The 18,410-nt window shown below is 34.8% G+C and overlaps 3 protein-coding genes across 12 annotated transcripts; 1 reads left to right on the top strand and 2 right to left on the bottom strand.

The window, feature by feature from the left end:
* The first annotated feature begins 31 nt into the window (after positions 1-31).
* MEE50 (ARM repeat superfamily protein) lies at positions 32-8,140 on the top strand. 7 transcript variants are annotated; one of them, XM_088807916.1, is made up of 6 exons: positions 32-367; positions 857-1,044; positions 2,747-3,355; positions 3,487-4,378; positions 4,447-4,507; positions 6,962-8,140. In XM_088807916.1, exons 2-5 carry the CDS (start codon positions 1,011-1,013, stop codon positions 4,460-4,462), a joined length of 1,551 nt encoding a protein of 516 aa, XP_088664042.1. In that variant the 5' UTR covers positions 32-367; positions 857-1,010; the 3' UTR covers positions 4,463-4,507; positions 6,962-8,140. The 7 variants fall into 7 exon arrangements, with proteins under 7 accessions (XP_088664042.1, XP_088664041.1, XP_088664040.1 ...); XM_088807915.1 differs by having other exon boundaries at positions 4,447-5,707; XM_088807914.1 differs by lacking the exon at positions 4,447-4,507 and having other exon boundaries at positions 33-367; positions 6,962-7,128; positions 7,207-8,140.
* Positions 7,054-7,605, bottom strand: LOC148761831 (uncharacterized). The gene has a single exon (XM_088808724.1). The coding sequence runs from the start codon at positions 7,603-7,605 to the stop codon at positions 7,054-7,056; it is 552 nt and encodes a 183-aa protein (XP_088664850.1).
* Positions 8,141-8,502: 362 nt separating the features above from the next.
* On the bottom strand, positions 8,503-17,449 carry LOC18594898 (lysine-specific demethylase JMJ29-like). Of its 4 annotated transcripts, none has more exons than XM_007022577.3 (13): positions 16,621-17,449; positions 16,414-16,517; positions 15,654-15,753; positions 15,409-15,553; positions 14,806-14,869; positions 13,944-14,697; positions 12,606-12,935; positions 11,324-11,635; positions 10,480-10,552; positions 10,310-10,395; positions 9,963-10,082; positions 9,306-9,367; positions 8,503-8,775 (listed from the first exon to the last, which is right to left on the bottom strand). In XM_007022577.3, the coding sequence occupies exons 1-13, from the start codon at positions 17,311-17,313 to the stop codon at positions 8,745-8,747; spliced, it is 2,874 nt and encodes a 957-aa protein (XP_007022639.3). In that variant the 5' UTR covers positions 17,314-17,449; the 3' UTR covers positions 8,503-8,744. The 4 variants fall into 4 exon arrangements, with proteins under 4 accessions (XP_007022639.3, XP_007022640.3, XP_088664867.1 ...); XM_007022578.3 differs by having other exon boundaries at positions 8,503-8,756; XM_088808741.1 differs by lacking the exon at positions 9,963-10,082.
* Positions 17,450-18,410: the final 961 nt, after the last annotated feature.

Genomic DNA, 18,410 nt, shown 5'->3' with positions numbered 1-18,410 from the left:
TAATAATAAAATGGAAAAGTAAAGAATATCAATCCGACCCAACAAAACGACGTAGTTTTGATCTCCCCTTGAAAGGAGAAAGGGATCGGATGTTAAGCTTAGGTAACCCTAACAGCCAGCCCCTTCCTCTGAACCCTATCTCTCCCTTCCTCGGTCGCCTTCGCCGGCCTAGGCCTTTCCGGCGGCGGCTCCCTCTTTCCTTCCCTTTCCTCTTTTCTTCTTTTTTTCTCTTCCCTTTCCTTCTGCCGCCAGTTTCCTCTCTCTATAAAAGCCCTAGACGCCGTTCTTCTTCTCGGGGTGCAAGGTCTCCTTTAAAACTGTACAAATACGTCCAAATTTATCCTGTCCGTATCATCCATTACATCAGGTAACTTTAAATCAATAATTCTCATTTAATTTTAGTTTTGTTGTATTTTTTGTGCATTCATGTTTCGTTCTTTTGCAATAAGTGATCTTAAAAATAAATAATCTTTGCTGAATTGAATCTGGAATTGATTTATTTTGTATTTAATGTGTTATTTTTTATATGGGTTTATTTAATTCTTCCAAAAGGTGTTAGATTAGTTGTAATGGGCGGTGATCATTGGTGATTTCGAAGGGATTAGATGGATTCTAGCTTCACATTATTGGATTATGTGTTATTGGGAGCTAAAGACTGTTTTTTTTTTTTTCTGGAGTGGTGTTTACTTTGCTTCCTTGTGAAGATGATATGAAGGGCGATTGCTGCATATGCGAGTGTTTTCTTTCTTGTTGCAGGGGAAAAGAAAATGAACTGACTGTATATAATCAAGCCAGAGCCCTTGTTGGTTTTAGTTTGTATTTTGTTTTCCTACTGGTGTGAGGTTTTTTTGTGTAGGTGTTAGCATGTATGGGTTCTAAATCAGTTGAGGATATGAGAGGCCTCATCTGAGGTCCATTTCCCTGGATTCCATGTGGATGGTTTGGAGTGTAGAAATATTGAGAAATATTTGTGGCTGCCACTCAAATGCTGAAGACATCTTGTTCCTAAAATGATGAGTTGGAATAAATTAATCTTTCCAAAAGGTAATAAAATAATATCCCACACCCTTCCTAAAGTAGTCAAAACTCCATTATTCTTTCAATCTATATTCTAATCATGTGATTGAGTTGAGGTGTAAAGCCTTTGGTTAAATGCTAACATTCCATGTTACAATATTCAAGTTTTAAGAAAGATGAAATTCGATTGAATAAATCTTTTAGTTTTAAGAACAATGTTTTAAATTTTATTAATTTCTTTTATAAACTTAAACTGTTAAATAAAGTTAGTAAGTTAAACCAAAACCAGGGAGGTAAGGACAAGAGAGTTTAAACAAGAGTCCAATATTTTTATTAATTAAATACTAACAAAAACAATATTAAATTAATTAAATAGTATTTTATCTTAATTAAATAACTCTGAAACCCAAAATACTCGTATCCCCGAACCCTCAATCTTTCTACATGAGGAGGACACTGCCCGTCCTGCCCAAATTCTGACAGTGGTTTATTGTCTTTTTCTTGTTAAGAAATAACTGTCTTTTTTTTAATTTAATTTTCCTTCTAGTATAATTCCCCCTACAACCTCACTGGCTACTGAAAACATACATAAACAACCTTTTGTCATCAGTAAGTTTGAGCAAGGGAAATTTTGTTGAACTATTACTCACACTGTGTTCTCCATGATGTGGATTTTTTTTATTTTTGTTCAATGTGATCTTATTTTGGGTTTTCTTAGGCTTATGTCATTATTTTTCATTTTGTTTATGATGGTTAACATGCTTCTTCGTGAATTTTTTATTTTTGATTTTCTTTGTGAAATTGTGTTTATGGATTTCTTTTTTGTTTTGTTTATAACAGTATTTCTCTAAAAAAAAATTGATCATAATTAAATAAAGCTCAAAACAACATCATTTTGAGCCTTAAGGAACTAGAAAAAAAAATTTCTTGCAAGAGGAGTCAAAACTACATCCTTTTTTTTTCCAATTACAACAGTAAAAAAAAGTCTAGATTTATATATAGTTATAGATTATAGATTAAGGTAAATTTAGTTTTTCGATCTAAATTCTAACAGTTTGGCACACTTAATCTAAATGCAACTGAAGGCTTCGTCTCTTTTCTTCAAAGAGCTGGGTGCTTCTTCAATCTTCTTTCTCATTTCTTTCCTAACTGTGTCCCGGGCTGCTGTGCCTCTGGAAGGTCTCCACATCAATCTTCTTCCCAAGTTTATATTTTAGTTGTGATGTCTACTGATATTTCCATGCCAATATATTTTACCAATTTTGTCAGAATTATTTAAGTGGGTTTCACAATTTTCTATTATTAATATTTGATGTTTGAAGTGGGTTTGGCAATTTTTTTGGAATAATTATAAAAAAAGAAGCAGCGTAATTGATTTAAAGTAAAAGGTACTGATTTCTTCATCAAGTTTTAGCTCGGTTTGATGTCATTTCCTTTGCACACAAGCAGAGCTTGCTGGCTTGACTAATGTGATTGTTGTTTTATTTGCAAGTTTACTGGTTTGAAATTGCAAAATTATAGATTTGAGGAACGAAAAAATGGTTTTGCTTTTGGCTAAACAAAGTTTTTAATTATGGTGAAATTTTCACAGGGTGGGTTTGTTTAGATGTAAATTTAATTAAATTGATTTTCCTGCCCCTTTATTGCATATCAGTGCCATATTATGCTTGTGAGTTCAGGAATCTTGTTATGATTATAACCTTAATTTCATTTTCTTTCATTGTTTTAGAAATGGTTGGAGAATCTTTGCCAGAGTTCAATGGGCTAGAAGGTGTTCTGCAGCCATTACTTAGTGCATCAAATTCATCTTCACTAAAAGAAGCCCTTGAGATTCTTATAAAAGTATCTAGGACTGCCGCTGCCCGTGCAGAACTTGCTTTAAGGAATATCCTTCCTACAGTCCTTAAGCTTGTTGAATCTTTCCACCAAACATCAAGTCGTGAATATCTCGTGAATTCTCTGAAGCTTCTTAGGAACCTATGTGCAGGAGAAGTTGCCAATCAGAATGCATTTTTTGAACAAAATGGAGTTGAAGTTGTTTTGAGTGTTTTGAGGTCTGCAGCACTTCTTTCTAATCCAGATTCTGGGGTTATTCGTGTCAGCCTGCAAGTTCTGGCAAATGTTTCATTAGCTGGAGAAGACCATCAGCAGGCTATTTGGCTTAAGTTCTTCCCGAATGAGTTTTCTGTACTAGCGAGAGTTCGAAGTCAAGAGACTAATGATCCTCTGTGTATGATTTTATATACCTGTTGTGATAGAAGGCCTGGACTGGTTGCTGAGCTATGTAGAGATATGGGGTTGCCTATTGTAGTGGGTATAATAAGGACAGTTGCTTCAGGTACAGAAGATTAGCCTTTCATTTTTGAGTTTTCATTACTCCGTTCCTAACTTCGTTTTCAACAGATTTAGATATAACAACACCTAACTCTAAATTCTTCCCTTTTCTATTTTCTTTTGTGGTCATATCAGTTGGTTTTGGAGAAGATTGGTTTAAGTTGCTTCTCTCAAGATTATGTTTGGAAGATATTCACTTTCCTCTGGTGTTCTCTAAATCATGTGAAGGCAGTTCCTCTGAGAATAGTGGAAATACTGATTCAGGGGATGATCTTTTTTTGTCAGAGCAGGCTTTTCTTTTGAGAATCATTTCGGAGATCCTAAATGAACGAATTGAGGAGATACAAGTTTCCAGTGAGTTTGCATTGTGTGTTCTTGGAATATTTAAGAGATCAGTGAGGGTTGTTGATTTTGCCTCCCGAGGCATGTCTAGTCTTCCTACAGGATGTACATCCATTGATGTTATGGGATATTCACTCATCATTTTGAGAGATATCTGTGCTCGAGAAGGTGTAGGAGACTTGAAGAACGATTCCTTAGATGTTGTTGATATGCTACTCTCCCATGAACTTATAGACATTCTTTTGTCTTTACTTCGTGATCTTGACCCTCCAGCAATCATAAGAAAAGTCCTGAAGGAGGGTGACAACCAAGGACTGAATTTGTCTGCATCTAAGCTTTGCCCTTATAAAGGATTCCGGAGAGATATGATAGCAGTAATTGGGAATTGTGCCTATCGAAGGAAGCATGTACAGGATGAAATAAGGCAGAAAAATGGGATTCTACTGCTGTTACAGCAGTGTGTTACTGATGATGACAACCCATATCTGAGGGAATGGGGCATTTGGTCTTTGAGAAATTTATTAGAAGGGCATGCAGAAAACCAACAAGCAGTGGCTGATTTAGAGCTACAAGGGTCTGTTGACATGCCTGAACTTTCAAGACTTGGTCTTAGAGTAGAGGTTGATCAAAAGACTCGACGTGCAAAGCTAATAAATATCCCAGGAAGCCATCCAAAGCTCGATGAGTAAGTTTACTTGTTTAAACCCCCCCAAAAAAGGTGCCATGTTATTTGAAGTTTTTCAATTTGCACAGTTTTTTGAGGAACTGATCCAGGAAGGCAGAAAGCTTGACTATGCAATCTGATTTTGATATGGTATGATTTTTAGATCATGATAGTGAAAATTGTCCTTTCCCTCTTTCTGTATGATATTTTGTTTTTGCTGATATTCTGGGTATTAATTTTTCTTACACAAACTTTTGGTCATTTTCCAAACATTTCATAGTTCTTAGTAAAGCTTATGATTAGTTTTATGGAAAAAAGTAAAAGGAACTCCCATATAAATATGGTGGATAATTGAACCCTACTTCTAATTATTTTTCTTTGGACTGTTTCACACCATTATTTAGATAAAAAGAGTTTGCTTCACATTGCCCTTTCCCCCCTTCTTCAGTTTTAAGTTTTGCACAACTGAAAATTAAGTGGATATTGCTCAGAAGTTGACAAAACTATTATTAGTTCATTGATTTTGTTCATAGTATACCAGTATCCCAAACTAATGAGTTTTCCAAGTGAGTTTGGAGTTATAAAAGGGTGTTTGCGTGTATGTATTTGAATTATTTGAATGGTGGTTTCTCCTATCTTTGCCTGAATACAATTGCCACTGTTGCTTAGTATTTCAACAGTAAGTCTGAGGAATAGTGGAACTCAGATCATTTATTGCTTAGTGGGTAAAGTCTTTTCCTGTTGTAATGCACAGTGGTATATGTTGAACTAATGAATTTTTTTTCCTTTTTTCACCTTATGAGTTTTGAAGATGAATGTCCCCAGTTTATGTTATAATGGTGAAAGTTTTATTTACTTTGATCAATCCGAAATGCATTCTTTATCTGTTGTCATTTTCATGTTTTTTTCTTTGAACATAGACAACAAATTCTTTATACTAATAGCAATTTGATATAATCAAAGCATGAGGAGAAGGAAACTTGTAATCCTGTCAAAGTAAATAGAAGAAAAACTTTTAGTTTATTTTCACATTCAAACCAAATAAATAGATTCCAAAGTTGAAACAGTTTGGATTGAAAGAATAACTTGATCCGAATGTGAATGAAACTGCCAGCAGATATAAGAATGAGCATCCTTGTCAGTTTTATTTGTTTAAATGGAACCATATGGAATGTAAATGTGATTAAGAATTAGTATTAACTTGTGAGAATTAAGCTTTTGCATTGGACGGCAATGTCTTAAAATCGGAAAAAAGGTGCCATGTTATTTGAAGTTTTTCAATTTGCACACTTTTTGAGGAACTGATCCAGGAAGGCAGAAAGCTTGACTATGCAATCTGATTTTGATATGGTATGATTTTTAGATCATGATAGTGAAAATTGTCCTTTCCCTCTTTCTGTATGATATTTTGTTTTTGCTGATATTCTGGGTATTAATTTTTCTTACACAAACTTTTGGTCATTTTCCAAACATTTCATAGTTCTTAGTAAAGCTTATGATGCATTGGCCTTGGATTAATCTTGCAAAATTCCTTCTGCGCTTTGTTAGAATTGTCTGTCTTTTGGGGGAAAAAAAAAAACTAGTTTTGTGGAAAAAAGTAAAAGGAACTCCCATATAAATATTGTGGATAATTGAACCCTACTTCTAATTATTTTTCTTTGCACTGTTTCACACCATTATTTAGATAAAAAGAGTTTGCTTCACATTGCCCTTTGCCCCCTTCTTCAGTTTTAAGTTATGCACAACTGAAAATTGAGTGGATATTGCTCAGAAGTTGACAAAGCTATTATTAGTTCATTGATTTTGTTCATCCTATGTATCCCAAACTAATGAGTTTTCCAAGTGAGTTTGGAGTTGTAAAAGGGTGTTTGCATGTATGTATTTGAATTATTTGAATGGTGGTTTCTCCTATCTTCACCTAAATACAATTGCCACTATTGCTTAAGTATTCAACAGTAAATCTGAGGAATACTGGAACTCAGATCATTTATTACTTAGTGGGTGAAGTCTTTACCTGCCATAATGCACAGTGGTCTATGTCAAACTAATGAATTTTTTTTTTATTTTTTTCACCTTATGAATTTTGACGATGAATGTCCCCAGCTTATGATTGTGAAAGTTTTATTTACTTTGATCAATCCGAAATGCATTCTTTATCTATTGTCATTTTCATGTTTTTTTCTGTGAACATAGACAACAAATTCTTTATGCTAATAGCAATTTAATATAATCAAAGCATGAGGAGAAGGAATCTTGTAATCCTGTCAAAGTATATAGAAGACAAGCTCTTAGTTTATTTCACATTCAAAGAAAATAAATAGATTCCAAAGTTGAAACAGTTTGGATTGGAAGAGTAACTTGATCCAAATGTGAAATGAGACTGGCAACAGATATAAGAATTAGCATCCTTTTCAATTTTATTTGTTTAAATGAAAGCATATGGAATGTAAATGTGATCAAGAATTAGTATTGATTTGTGAGAATTAAGCTTTTGCATTTGACAGCAATGTCTTAAGATCGGAACCGACATTGATTTACATATAACCAAAACTTCGAACTGACAAAAAGGCAGAGTTGGCATACAAACTAACTGTAACCCTGCAGGACAAGATACACTACTGGTAAACTGCTACTAGCAAGTACCAAATAGCTAGAAAACAACCTTGAGAGGAAGGAAAATGCAAGGTCGAAGCATGTCAGAGGATTCGTTTCAAGCTAGCATTACCAGAGGAAGCCTTCAAAGCTCTTAGGAGACTCTGGGTCTGATCATGGTATAACTTTGCAGCCTTCATGTTCAAATCTATTTGCTGAAGCTGCAATTCCTTCCACTGTTGATCCCATTCTTGCAGATTTTGCTCTTCCACCAGATCAAGTGCTTGTGTCAGAATGTCATCTCCAATTCCAACACGGGATGATATTTTGGTGTGATACCTCCAAAGTTCATTGAAGCAAGTCTGCCCAGTGCTAGTCTCCTCATCCTCATCCTCCTTATCACCTTCATTGTCAGGCTCAGCCTTTTGGCCCCAAATGCTGTGGCATAATTTCAGGACTTGCTCTTTATGTGAACCCATAATGACCTTCCCTCTGTTGGCAGCTTTCTCTTCTTTGTACATTTTGTGGAGCTTGTGTATTTTGTTTTTAAGTTGAACTTGGGAAAAATCAGAGCTCCCTTCAAGCCTCATGAATCCAAGAAAAGAATCTTTATTAGTTGCAGGATCAGACTTTTCTTCTTTCCAGAATCTGACCATCTCTTTCAAAACCGCCAGCTCTTCTTCTTCCTTCCATTGTTTCTTCTTCTTCTTCTTCTTCTTCTTGCTTTCTGCCTCTGTAGCTTGTGTGTCAATGGATTCTTTTTCAACATCATCATCTTCAGAATCAGGGACAAAATCTTCATCACAATTTGCCCTTTTTCTGGAAGACATTCTGGAAATGTGGTTTCAAGGGAATGGGAAAGGAGAAGAGTGAGGGGAGCCCAATGGGGAAGGTAGCTGAAGGATTTGAAGAGGGGCAGGCAGGTTACTTTATTGGGAGCGGCATTCATGATGAGGACTGCGTCAGGATGCATCTTCCCAAAGCAAAATCTTGGCAGTCTCTTCAACTTCTTGTATTTGCTTCTAACTTAATAATTAATGAATGCTGAGATTAGCTTCAAAAGCTTTGTATGGAATTCCATGATGGGATACTTTGATCTTTACTACATAATAAACCAGATGTTGCAGGTTGGGGATTGAAGAAAGGAGATGTTCATGTGAAATCAAAACTAATAGACTCAAACTACCTTTATTTTGGAATAATGTTAACACTTACTCTGCTTAAGAGAATTTATTTTCAATGATAGTGAACTAAATTAAGCAAACAAATGCAAAGCAAAACAATTGTTTAGAATTTCGGATTTAGATGAAAATCCGAAAAATCAAAATTTAGTTATCTTTTTCTAATTTATTGTAAAGATTTTGGAAAAATAAATAAAACAAAATCAGTATTTTCCCTTCTTCCTGCATGATTTAATGTCAATTACCACCTTTCCTTTGTAACTGTGAATATTAACAAAGCCTTTCTTAAAGGTCAATATTAACAGCTCTCGTGAAGCTTCACACAGTAAGCAGCTCAAGGCTTTCAACCAGTAAATATGTAGTAACTAATATGCAAAACATCATATAAGAGCTATTCCCATATAATATATCTGTATATACCATAATAATTGTGCCTCCAATTCCACAAAATACAGATCAAACTTCTTTAGAGGCAAATTGAACTAGTTCTACATATATTTTACACAACTAAAGTTTATACAAAAGAAACTAGTTCATGGCCTAATAACTGTACGATGCCATATACTTAACCCAGTTGCATCCAGGAATGGCTCCACAAAGATGTTGATCCGTCATCAAGCATGTTTCTGCAGTTTGAGCATAATCCTAAATCAAGCATTTAAAATACGAGTTACTTATTTCTGCATATCATCACTACAGAAGATTTGAAGAGCGCACAGCACATACTAAAAATATATAAGCATACAAATCTAAAAATTCATGTCGGAAAAAAATTATTTGTACTAAGTGACAGATATTAACAGATAATGTCTGTGTCGGAAATATTAAACCCCCAGCCCACTCCACCAAAAAAACAATCAGTAAGGGAGCAGGCAATACAAAATTAATAAGGAATATTTATGAAAAGCTATAACAAACTCAAGATCATGAATCAGCTGCAAAGTGATTCTGGCTCTTAAACATTAGTCGTGCCGTAAAATGACACATTGCAAATCCCAAATCCACCCTAAGATAATTCAATATAAGCTTTCCCATTTACACTAGGCCGGTCAGAATTTTTGCAGAAGATATAGAGCAAGTGTCAAGCCAACTCCATGATACATACTAATTATTTGGTTTTCAGCATACTAGCATCAAGAAACAAATAATAGCTAAATGTACTTAAAGTGACTCACTTTGCTTGAGGATCCAAATAATTAACAGTCTCACACATTGCATGCAGTATCATTTTCCTGACCTGTTTCAGATTAAGTAAAAAGAAAACATCATTCCAAGTGTCAAAACTCCCAACTTATTTTAAAACATAAACAACCCTCACAAAAACTTCATGCAACCATGCGAAAATCCTAGTGGCTTGTTAAGGAGTGTAACAATCTCAACCCCCAACTCCAATTGAAAACCACATTGCTGAACCAGTGCAAAATAACCGTAGATGAAACCAATATTTGGAGTATACAAAAGATCCATATACAACATATAGGGAGGGGAGCCATCCCCAATAGATAGAATTTTAACAGAGAAATCTAGAGACAACAAGGAAGCTTTAAGAGAGAAGTTAGTGTATGATGTCGGTTTGACCACCACTTACGGATGAACAGGAGTGGACAACTAATGTTTGAGTACTCTAAGAAACAATGATCTATGGAAATCTCAGTTTAGCAAGGGATGCACTCACAAACAGGTATGATGCCCAATGTCGCCTTTCTTCTAGGTTGAACATCAAATCAGAAAGAACACCCCTCTCCCCCTCTCTAGATGCAAAATAAACTAATTAAGAAAAAAAAAAAAGATAGAAATTACAGCATCCAGTCCAGTGCTTATTATCCACATACCTCCAGTTTGTCCTCTTTAGCTCTATGACCTTGTGGAAGTAATCGAAATTCTTCAGCCAAACGAACACATTCACCAGTATTCTCAGGCGAAACAAAGTCAAGAGCAACCTTTATGCATGACTAAAAGGCACAAACACAAAAGCATCTGAAATCAGACACATATGGCAAATACCATCTGTAGCAGTCACAGCTACAGCTCTAACTAAGTAGGCTTCAATCTTGTCCCTTGTCTAATATGGACAATTTGCTGTGCCACCGTTTAGTGGACATACCCAATTTAATTACATGTTGCATGTGCATAGAATCTAGAGATATAACTAAAAAGTCAGAATTCATACATATCTTACCTTAATGTTCCTGACTTGATGAGGACAGCCTGCAGGAATAAAAACAGCTTCCCCAAGCTTCTGTATGAATGTCCATGGCTCAATTCCTGCATGAAAGTATACGATATAAACATAAGAGATTGAAATATTTTTTCCTACTGGTTTGTAAATACTTGGTCAATTTAACTTACCATATTCCTCCTTCAGCTTTTTCTTATGTTCCAAAGTCAGAAATAATGTCTGATCATGTATAGGGTCGACAACCTGTGTTAGCAAATGAAGGAACAAAATGACAAGGTAATAATTTGAGTCCGCAAATGTAGTAAAGAATAATGTTTCTCTAAAATGATTTAAAACATTAAAATTTAAGATTAACAGCATCTGATTGAGAAGTTCAATCTCAGTACTTTAGTTGATGATTTTATTTACCCAGCACAAGAAACAAGGATATGCAGGGGCCCACTTTTCACTAAAGTAAAATTACTTTAAATTCCATTTCCTTCATGGTGCTCAAAGGTAACATATGAAACATTATGTAGTCTTGGCTAGCACTATATATACATTTCCGCATTGCAGATTTGATGTAAGTTCATTGGAGAGAAAAAGAGAGGGAAATCTAAACTAAAGACAACTAAGAACATATCCCAATCCCTTCCAGCTAACTTAGTAGTGTTGATTTGAATTCCAGAATACCACTGAAACAGATAATTGAATATTTTTAGGTCCCCTAATCTTTAAACAGATTGACTTACAAAATTAAACACTGGAACATTTGACTCAAATAGCTAAAAATGTACATAACTGTAATAACTAACAGAATACAAATAATGGCCAAGGAAAAAAATGACAATAGTCACACCTCCAAAATAGAGTGTTGATTTAAGTCCCCCTCCCCCAACTTAAATGAACGACAAAACAACAACAACAACAACAACAACTAACAGAAGGCAACACTAGCCATTAGTTTAACATACTATCAATTCAAAAGCAAATCTTCAAGGACATTACAGTTTTGTTTAAAATGCAGTAGTTTACCTGTGGCACCGGACAACAATAAATATGCCTGAACTCCTTAAAATGCTTCTTAAGATAATCCTTCAGCTTGGGAACATCTTGTCTCCGGAAAATGTCCCAAACTGCACCTGCCTCATTAGCTTGTAATTCCTCAAACTTATTTCCGCAAATTTTGTGGAGTCCACCATTTCCCATATATATTTCCTGATCCACTTTTGCCATCCCGAATATTTCTTTCTGGTCTTGTGAACAGTGTTCTTGTTTCAGCGTCTCTATTTTAGCAAGCTTTTCAGGTTTTAATTTCACTTCAGCAGTATGTGTCAAAACATTGACCTGAAACAGTGAAAGTAATACTAAATAAAGTAAATTTTAGGAAAACGTTATCAAGAATCATCTAATCTTTTCTGTCTAGTGGGTGACACAGACAAGCATTATTACTCTATACAATATCTATCAGCAAGGGCATGTGATTATGGGCTCTTCACTCCGTTATAGCATTTTCACACATCACTTAATTGGAAAAAAAAGGCAAAGTCAATTATACTTACTGACCTCCATATCAAGGTGCAAGATATAAAAATTTTCCCCAAGATAAATCAATAAATAGATGCACCAAAAGCAAAAAGCCATGTAATCACATTTAATAATTTGCAAATGCAACTGTCCACATTAAGTTGGAGATACAAGAGCCACTGGGTAAAACCCAGTAGCTTAAAAAGACTAATTCTGTTTAAAAGACCTTAAAAGAAGCTGTGTTATTCCGGCCAAAAGAAAAGTAAATTAATTGCCCTGTATATTACAAGGATCAAGTATTCTCCTAAACTAAAAAGTCATCATCAAAGGCAAGCACTTCATAGAGCAAGTGTCACATTTGATCACCTTAACACATAGGCACACACATTGAATGACTTAAACAATTTACAATATTTTAAATATATTTACAATAGTTTAAATATCTAACTACAGGCATATTTATGTTGTTACTTTGAAGCAACTACAACTGCAATATCCCCAACATGACACTCATGAAATACACAAAAACTGAGGACAAGAGAAAGTGGATATACCTAAAAAAATCATATTTTCATTGTATCAACCATGTCAACAATTTATCGATCAATATACTGAGGCAAAAGTAAAAAATGACTATAACTTAATGCACACAAAGTCTGAGCTAGAACACAGGTACAAATACCATAACATAAATGTGTAAATGAACAAAAAGTTGAGCAAATGAGCAGCATGGAAAATAAAAAATTAAAATATAAAAATGATAAGGAGGATGTGGGGGAGAAGAATATACTGCATCAGACATATCACAATGAAGCTTTGTTACAGAGTCTCCACGCCCAAGCTCCTGAGCAACTCCATAAGCAATATATGTTTTTGGCCCCATGTCTGGCTTAAGGGACCCCTCAGGCAATTTGGTAGCAAGATTTAGAAGGCCGCTTTGAGAATGTGTATATTCCTTAAATGGCAAACAATAATGAAATTCAGCATGATGGCGTGGAAGTCGCTCCTCAAATTTGTTGGATGGGGGCCAGTCTTTCAACTTCAATATCTGGGGCCATTCTTTACTATCAAAACGGCCATCTGTGTACCCTTTAAAGAACTGGTGAATATTGATCTGTGCCTGCATTTCATCACAACAGCTCATTTAGAAACCAAGCTTGCTGTGTCATAAATATTTAAAATAGATTGGAAAGATGAAAAATACAGTTCACTTGGAAGAAATAGCATATTAGAAAAAATATTTACCGTGTTTGTACACACAGACACACATAAGGTTCTCTTTACTTTCAATTAATATGTTTGCTTCTTCAACCTATTGGTAGTCCTGACTTTTCCCACATCAACTAAAAATAAGTACCAAATAATAGCTCTTAAAAAAGTAAGAAAGGAAAGAAGGATGGCAGTCTTTGGAAGATAAACAAAGTACCATCCAAAACAGAAATTGGCAAATCATTTCTGGAAAGATGAGGGAGGAGGGTTCGAAAAATGCATGCCCTGCCTTATTTTACATTCTTCTTTAGCAAAACAATTCATATAAAGTGGAGACCATTACAAAATGGTTAATTTATTAGAGCATTTCATTTCCTCAATTAACAATCCTTTCTCAGAAATGGTCAATATAACCAAATTCCAAAAACTTTGCACTTTGCAGGGAACAGAGATCCCAGCAAGTAAATTTCTCAATTAAGGGATCCAAGTATCCATGGTATGAAGAACACTAAATCATGAACAATTAAATTCCTACATAAACACAATACATTTCACATGGGGAAGCATTAAATTATATCTAACTGCATTTAAGGACCATAGATATTTGGAACCCTTTACATTCAAATCACATAATTTGAAGTTCCATAGTCATTAATTTAACTCACATGCCCTATAATGATCGCCACAGTTGCTGCATCAACATATTACTAGTATGGTACTAATAAGATCTCCCTAATGAAGTAGCTTCCAGAGATTCTTTTCTTTTCCAAAATTCTCGCTAAAATGTAAAATCAATTACTGGCAACCATAAGGGTGAAAAAAGAGATAAAACAAAACTTTAGACATTAGATATTATGCAAGTCAGTTCAATATCACATGTTTCAGACACTGGATGATAGCAATCAATAGCCAAACTGACCTCACACCAATCTAAGCAATCGATGGCTGTAACATCTAGATGTTGACCATGTTTAGAGTTAGTTATCTGACGAAAAGCACGCCACATAACCATTGGTTCCCAGCTCACCCCAGATGCATTCTCAAACACTTGACTGATGATAACAGGCTCACCTTTAGCCCAATGTCTTTGGAAATGATTCAAGTCTCCATTGTGAATATCTTTTGCTGATGGACAATACAGATAGTTGTCATTGGAATCTTTTCTAGAAGCAGCTTTCCGTAATTTACAGTCACCCAAATCAACTTCAGCCATTGAGCTGTAACAGGGGCACTGATGGTTAGTAGTTTCAGGCATGTCTTCCACATTGAGATCTCTGGCTATTCTTTCTGCATTTTCCACCAACTTAAGAACAGCATTTTCTTTAAACATGCACCTCAACTCCAGAAGGCCCTCAGCACAACCACCCATTTCCTTGTGAGGGCAAGGAATGCTGCCATTTCCATTTGCTTTCCACCTAGATTCCACCCCTTCAAGTTCTTTACAGTTAGTTTTGGTAGGTGAATCCAGAGGTTCCACCATTTCTGTAAGCATAGAGGAGTCAAGCTCACCATGCAAGTATTCAAAACCCCTGTTAACATATTGCACAGTAACTTCCTTCTCCCCCCCTTGCAAGTGGCCTTCACGGATTTCTTGGCAGCAAATTAGGCAAAGATCATAGTTACAGAGAGGACAAGTTCTATGGAAGTCGACGATTGAAGTTTTACAGTTGTTACTGAAAAAGCATGCAATGGAATCATGAACGCAATAAGTGTAAAGAGTTAATGATCATTTAATGCAACAACAATAGCAATAGTCATTGACAGCAGTAATAAACGCATACCAATAAACACGCTCTGCGGGATGACAAACTGCCTGCTTCAGCTTTATTTCTGATGGTGATGACCCTATTTATCCAAGGATCACATCAAAAAATTAAAATTAATGTTGATTTAAAATGTGCAGCAGGAAACAACCATATTAAATAAAAAAAAAAAAAAGAAACAAAGAATTTGTTGTCCCAAACACTAATGTAGTTTCTTGTTTCCTAATTTTGACGAGGCACGAGGAAGCAGCAAGCAGAGAAACAAACCACTATGGAAGCAGAAAAGATCATTAATGAACCAATCTAGGATTTCCTATCACAAGTTGAGAATGAAGGTTAATACTGCCTAGCAAGATTTTGAAATTTATAGTTCAAAACTTAAAGAACTACAGGCCATCTTAACATGTCCTAGCGAGATTTTGAATTTTATACTTCTTTAAGCTTTTAAATAAAAGCAAAGATGTACATCATATGCATTTCCAAAAAGAAAAAGATGTACATCATAGAGCTTCCCTCTAACCTAGTTTTTTTATTTATAACCATAAATAAGCTGCTGAAAACAAGACAATGCATGGCAATTAAAACAGGTTCCTATCAGGATGTCAAGGAAATAAACCACACCTTGTATCCGGGCCTCCATCACCTTCTCCATCATTTGTTGTTCACTAAATTTTTTAACATGGGGAAGAAGTGCCCGAAGCAAGTATTTAGAATGCCGAAGCTTTTCATCACCACTGAACTTCATTTCTAAGGCTTCCTTCAATTTCTACAGCATATCATGGATAAGAATACCATCTATCAGCCTATAGCAACCACCAACTAATACATAAATCAAAAACCAATTAAGCATGAAATGTAAAACTAACATTGACAGGTCCATCCATGCGCAAGCATGCCTTGCAATTACAATTATCACGACAAACTGGGCAGACATCAGCAATTTCCTCCTCCGACATTTTCGGATACCTATAAAATAAAAAGGACGATTTAAAAAGAGTTCCCAACTTCTCATAAACAAAGCAAAAGCAACAATAGTGTATCAGTTGCTTATGCAAAAATAGAAGCAAATTCAAGAATTAAAACAAAAAAGATTCAGACATGATTAAGTACACCAAGCATCTGCATCAACATTCAAATCACAATAATGATGGACTGATGGAAGCAAGGGTATAAAGGAAGTAAAGAAAGTAAAGTCAATGCTGCAAGAAATCTATAAGTACACATTTTTTCAATCAAAACCTTTAAAAATTACCAAACATGAGAAAACTGGCAAATTTTATAGTCAAGTATCATCTGAACAATTTTTAAGGTAAAACTCATAATTTATCAGGCCTCAATATGATTACATAACGACAGCATTGTTAAAATATGCACCAAGCAGCTTTAAATTATATTTGAAATTTAAAGAAAAAAAGCCTACCAATACAAACTCTAATAAATACCAATATTGCTATAAACTTTTAACATTTACTCTCAACAATAAAAAAGAAGAATATCTAAAGTAGTTGAGAGATATATACATATAAAATCCAAATCAATGAAATAAAAACTCAAGTAAATTCACAGTGATTCAAATTTCTCATCATATTATCGCTCTTTTGGTAAAAAGAAGAAAGAAAATAATACCAATTGGTTATACAAGGGATGCAATATCGTTTCCGCTTACAACTTTTGCAATTTACAACTCTTCCTTTATCATTCCTCTGGCATTGATGGCACATTATAGAGTCCTATTCAGGAAAAGAAAAATGCAAAAACCAGAATTATATCATGAAACAATCAATAAAAAAAAAACACACCATTACAAAATCTTAAAAAGAATGGGTTTCTAACTTTAGAAAGAGTTTTCTTCTTTGCAGTATTATCAGACACAAATTCACCCATTCTCTTTGGTGCTTTTGATGCCCTAGCTGGATATCTTCTAGTTTCCACCATTGCTTCCTTCTCTTCATTCTTGGGTTCGTTTCTTCTTTTCCATCCCTTTCTGTCACTCTCCCCATCCTTTTCTTTATCAATCACTTCCTTGTCATTATCATCTTCTTTTTCTTTTTCTTCTTCTTCTTCTTCAGCTTTAGGTTTTGAAAGCTTCCTCTTTTGCCTTTTACCCTTTTTCCTTTTCCTCCTAGAGAACACTTCATCTCCCTCTTCTTCAAACCCTTGATCCTGACTACAGTAATTTACCCTTCTACCCCCAACGGCAGATCTTAATCTCTTGTTCAATGACTCTGTAAATTCAAAGACAACTTGATCATTTCCCGTTTCAACAACTTGATTAGCAACAAAGCTTGAACTTCGTTCCACTTTCTCCGAGTTTTCCTCCTCTTTTCCCTTCCCATCAACCTTGTGTGTGCCCATCTTTTTACCCTTTTCACTCTTCTTCTTCTTATTATTCACTTCGTCTTCCTCCGTTTTCTCAACGATGCCTTCCTCTCTTCCTGGGGCATTCTCCTCGTGGGTGGTGGTTTGCAAATCGTCGCCAATTCCAGGGGCTCTCACGGGTCTCTGCCGCTTCCTCGGACGAGCCATGGGAAACTGAAAAGAGTTTTAGCTCAGAGAGAAGGGGACTTTCGGTGGATTTGGGAAAGAGAGAGGCAGAGTTTGGAAGAGGTACAAGCAGAGGAAGGGTTCCCAGGGGAACGCAAAAACTGTGGGCTTTGAAAAGTGGCGCCAAGATTGGAGAGTGGTTTTATTTTTATTTATTTATTTATTTTTACTGTAAATCCTTAAACTTTCAAACTTTTGAAATCCGAAATCTCGGGAACCAAATATTTTTACATTAAACATAATCATACTCAAAGCAAAGGTTCTAAAATTATTCCTGACCAATGAATTATCAATTATTATTGTTATAAAAAAAGCATTAAAAAGTTGAATGGCTTAAATACATATAATTAATTTATTTTTTATTTTGTTTATTAGAGTCCTACTGGAATTGATACAATCTTGTTGGGGTTACATAAAGACCCTTCACTCTCCCCGTTCCCAATATCCTTGAAAATTCAAGGCTAGCCAACTTATTTTGTTTGTTATTTTCAGTATTTCCCATTCGTATATTTTTTTAAATTAAAAAAAATTGAACTCTACTTTTTTAAGTAAAAAAATTTTACATTAATTAATAAATTAAATATTCAAATACGTATTTATCATTTTTTATTAAAAAATATAAATAAATAACCCTGATAGCAAGATACTTAAATTAACGAATGTCTAAATACATCAACTTCTTTACTATTGCTGCTCACTATAATGCGGTTTGAGAGCATGCCATGTTTATCCAAATCATATTCCAATCGCTGCACTCCTTTACCTGTCCGTGCACATTATTCTAAAAACCAACTGACATTATAGCACTACTCAAAAGTAAATAGAGATTAATTTTGAAAAAATAATGAAATAGATTATTTGTAACCTTCAATAAATGTTACTTAAAGCACTTATCAAGGCTATACCTCCATATGAAAAATTTTCATAGTGTCAAGATCAAGTATATTAGTTAAAAGCTTCAACATAAAGGACCAAATTCAAGAAATAAATAAATATAATAAAAACATTTTTTTCTAAAAGAAAAATGGGCCTCCATCTTGGTTGCTGCCCTCAGCTTCAGCAACCTCTATGAGAAAATC

This window comes from Theobroma cacao, chromosome 7 (assembly GCF_053813885.1).
Source record: "Theobroma cacao isolate CCN51 chromosome 7, ASM5381388v1, whole genome shotgun sequence".
NCBI classification, from domain to species: Eukaryota; Viridiplantae; Streptophyta; class Magnoliopsida; order Malvales; family Malvaceae; genus Theobroma; species Theobroma cacao.
Note: the sequence above shows the minus strand (reverse complement) of the source record. Positions and strands in the feature narration are given on the sequence as shown.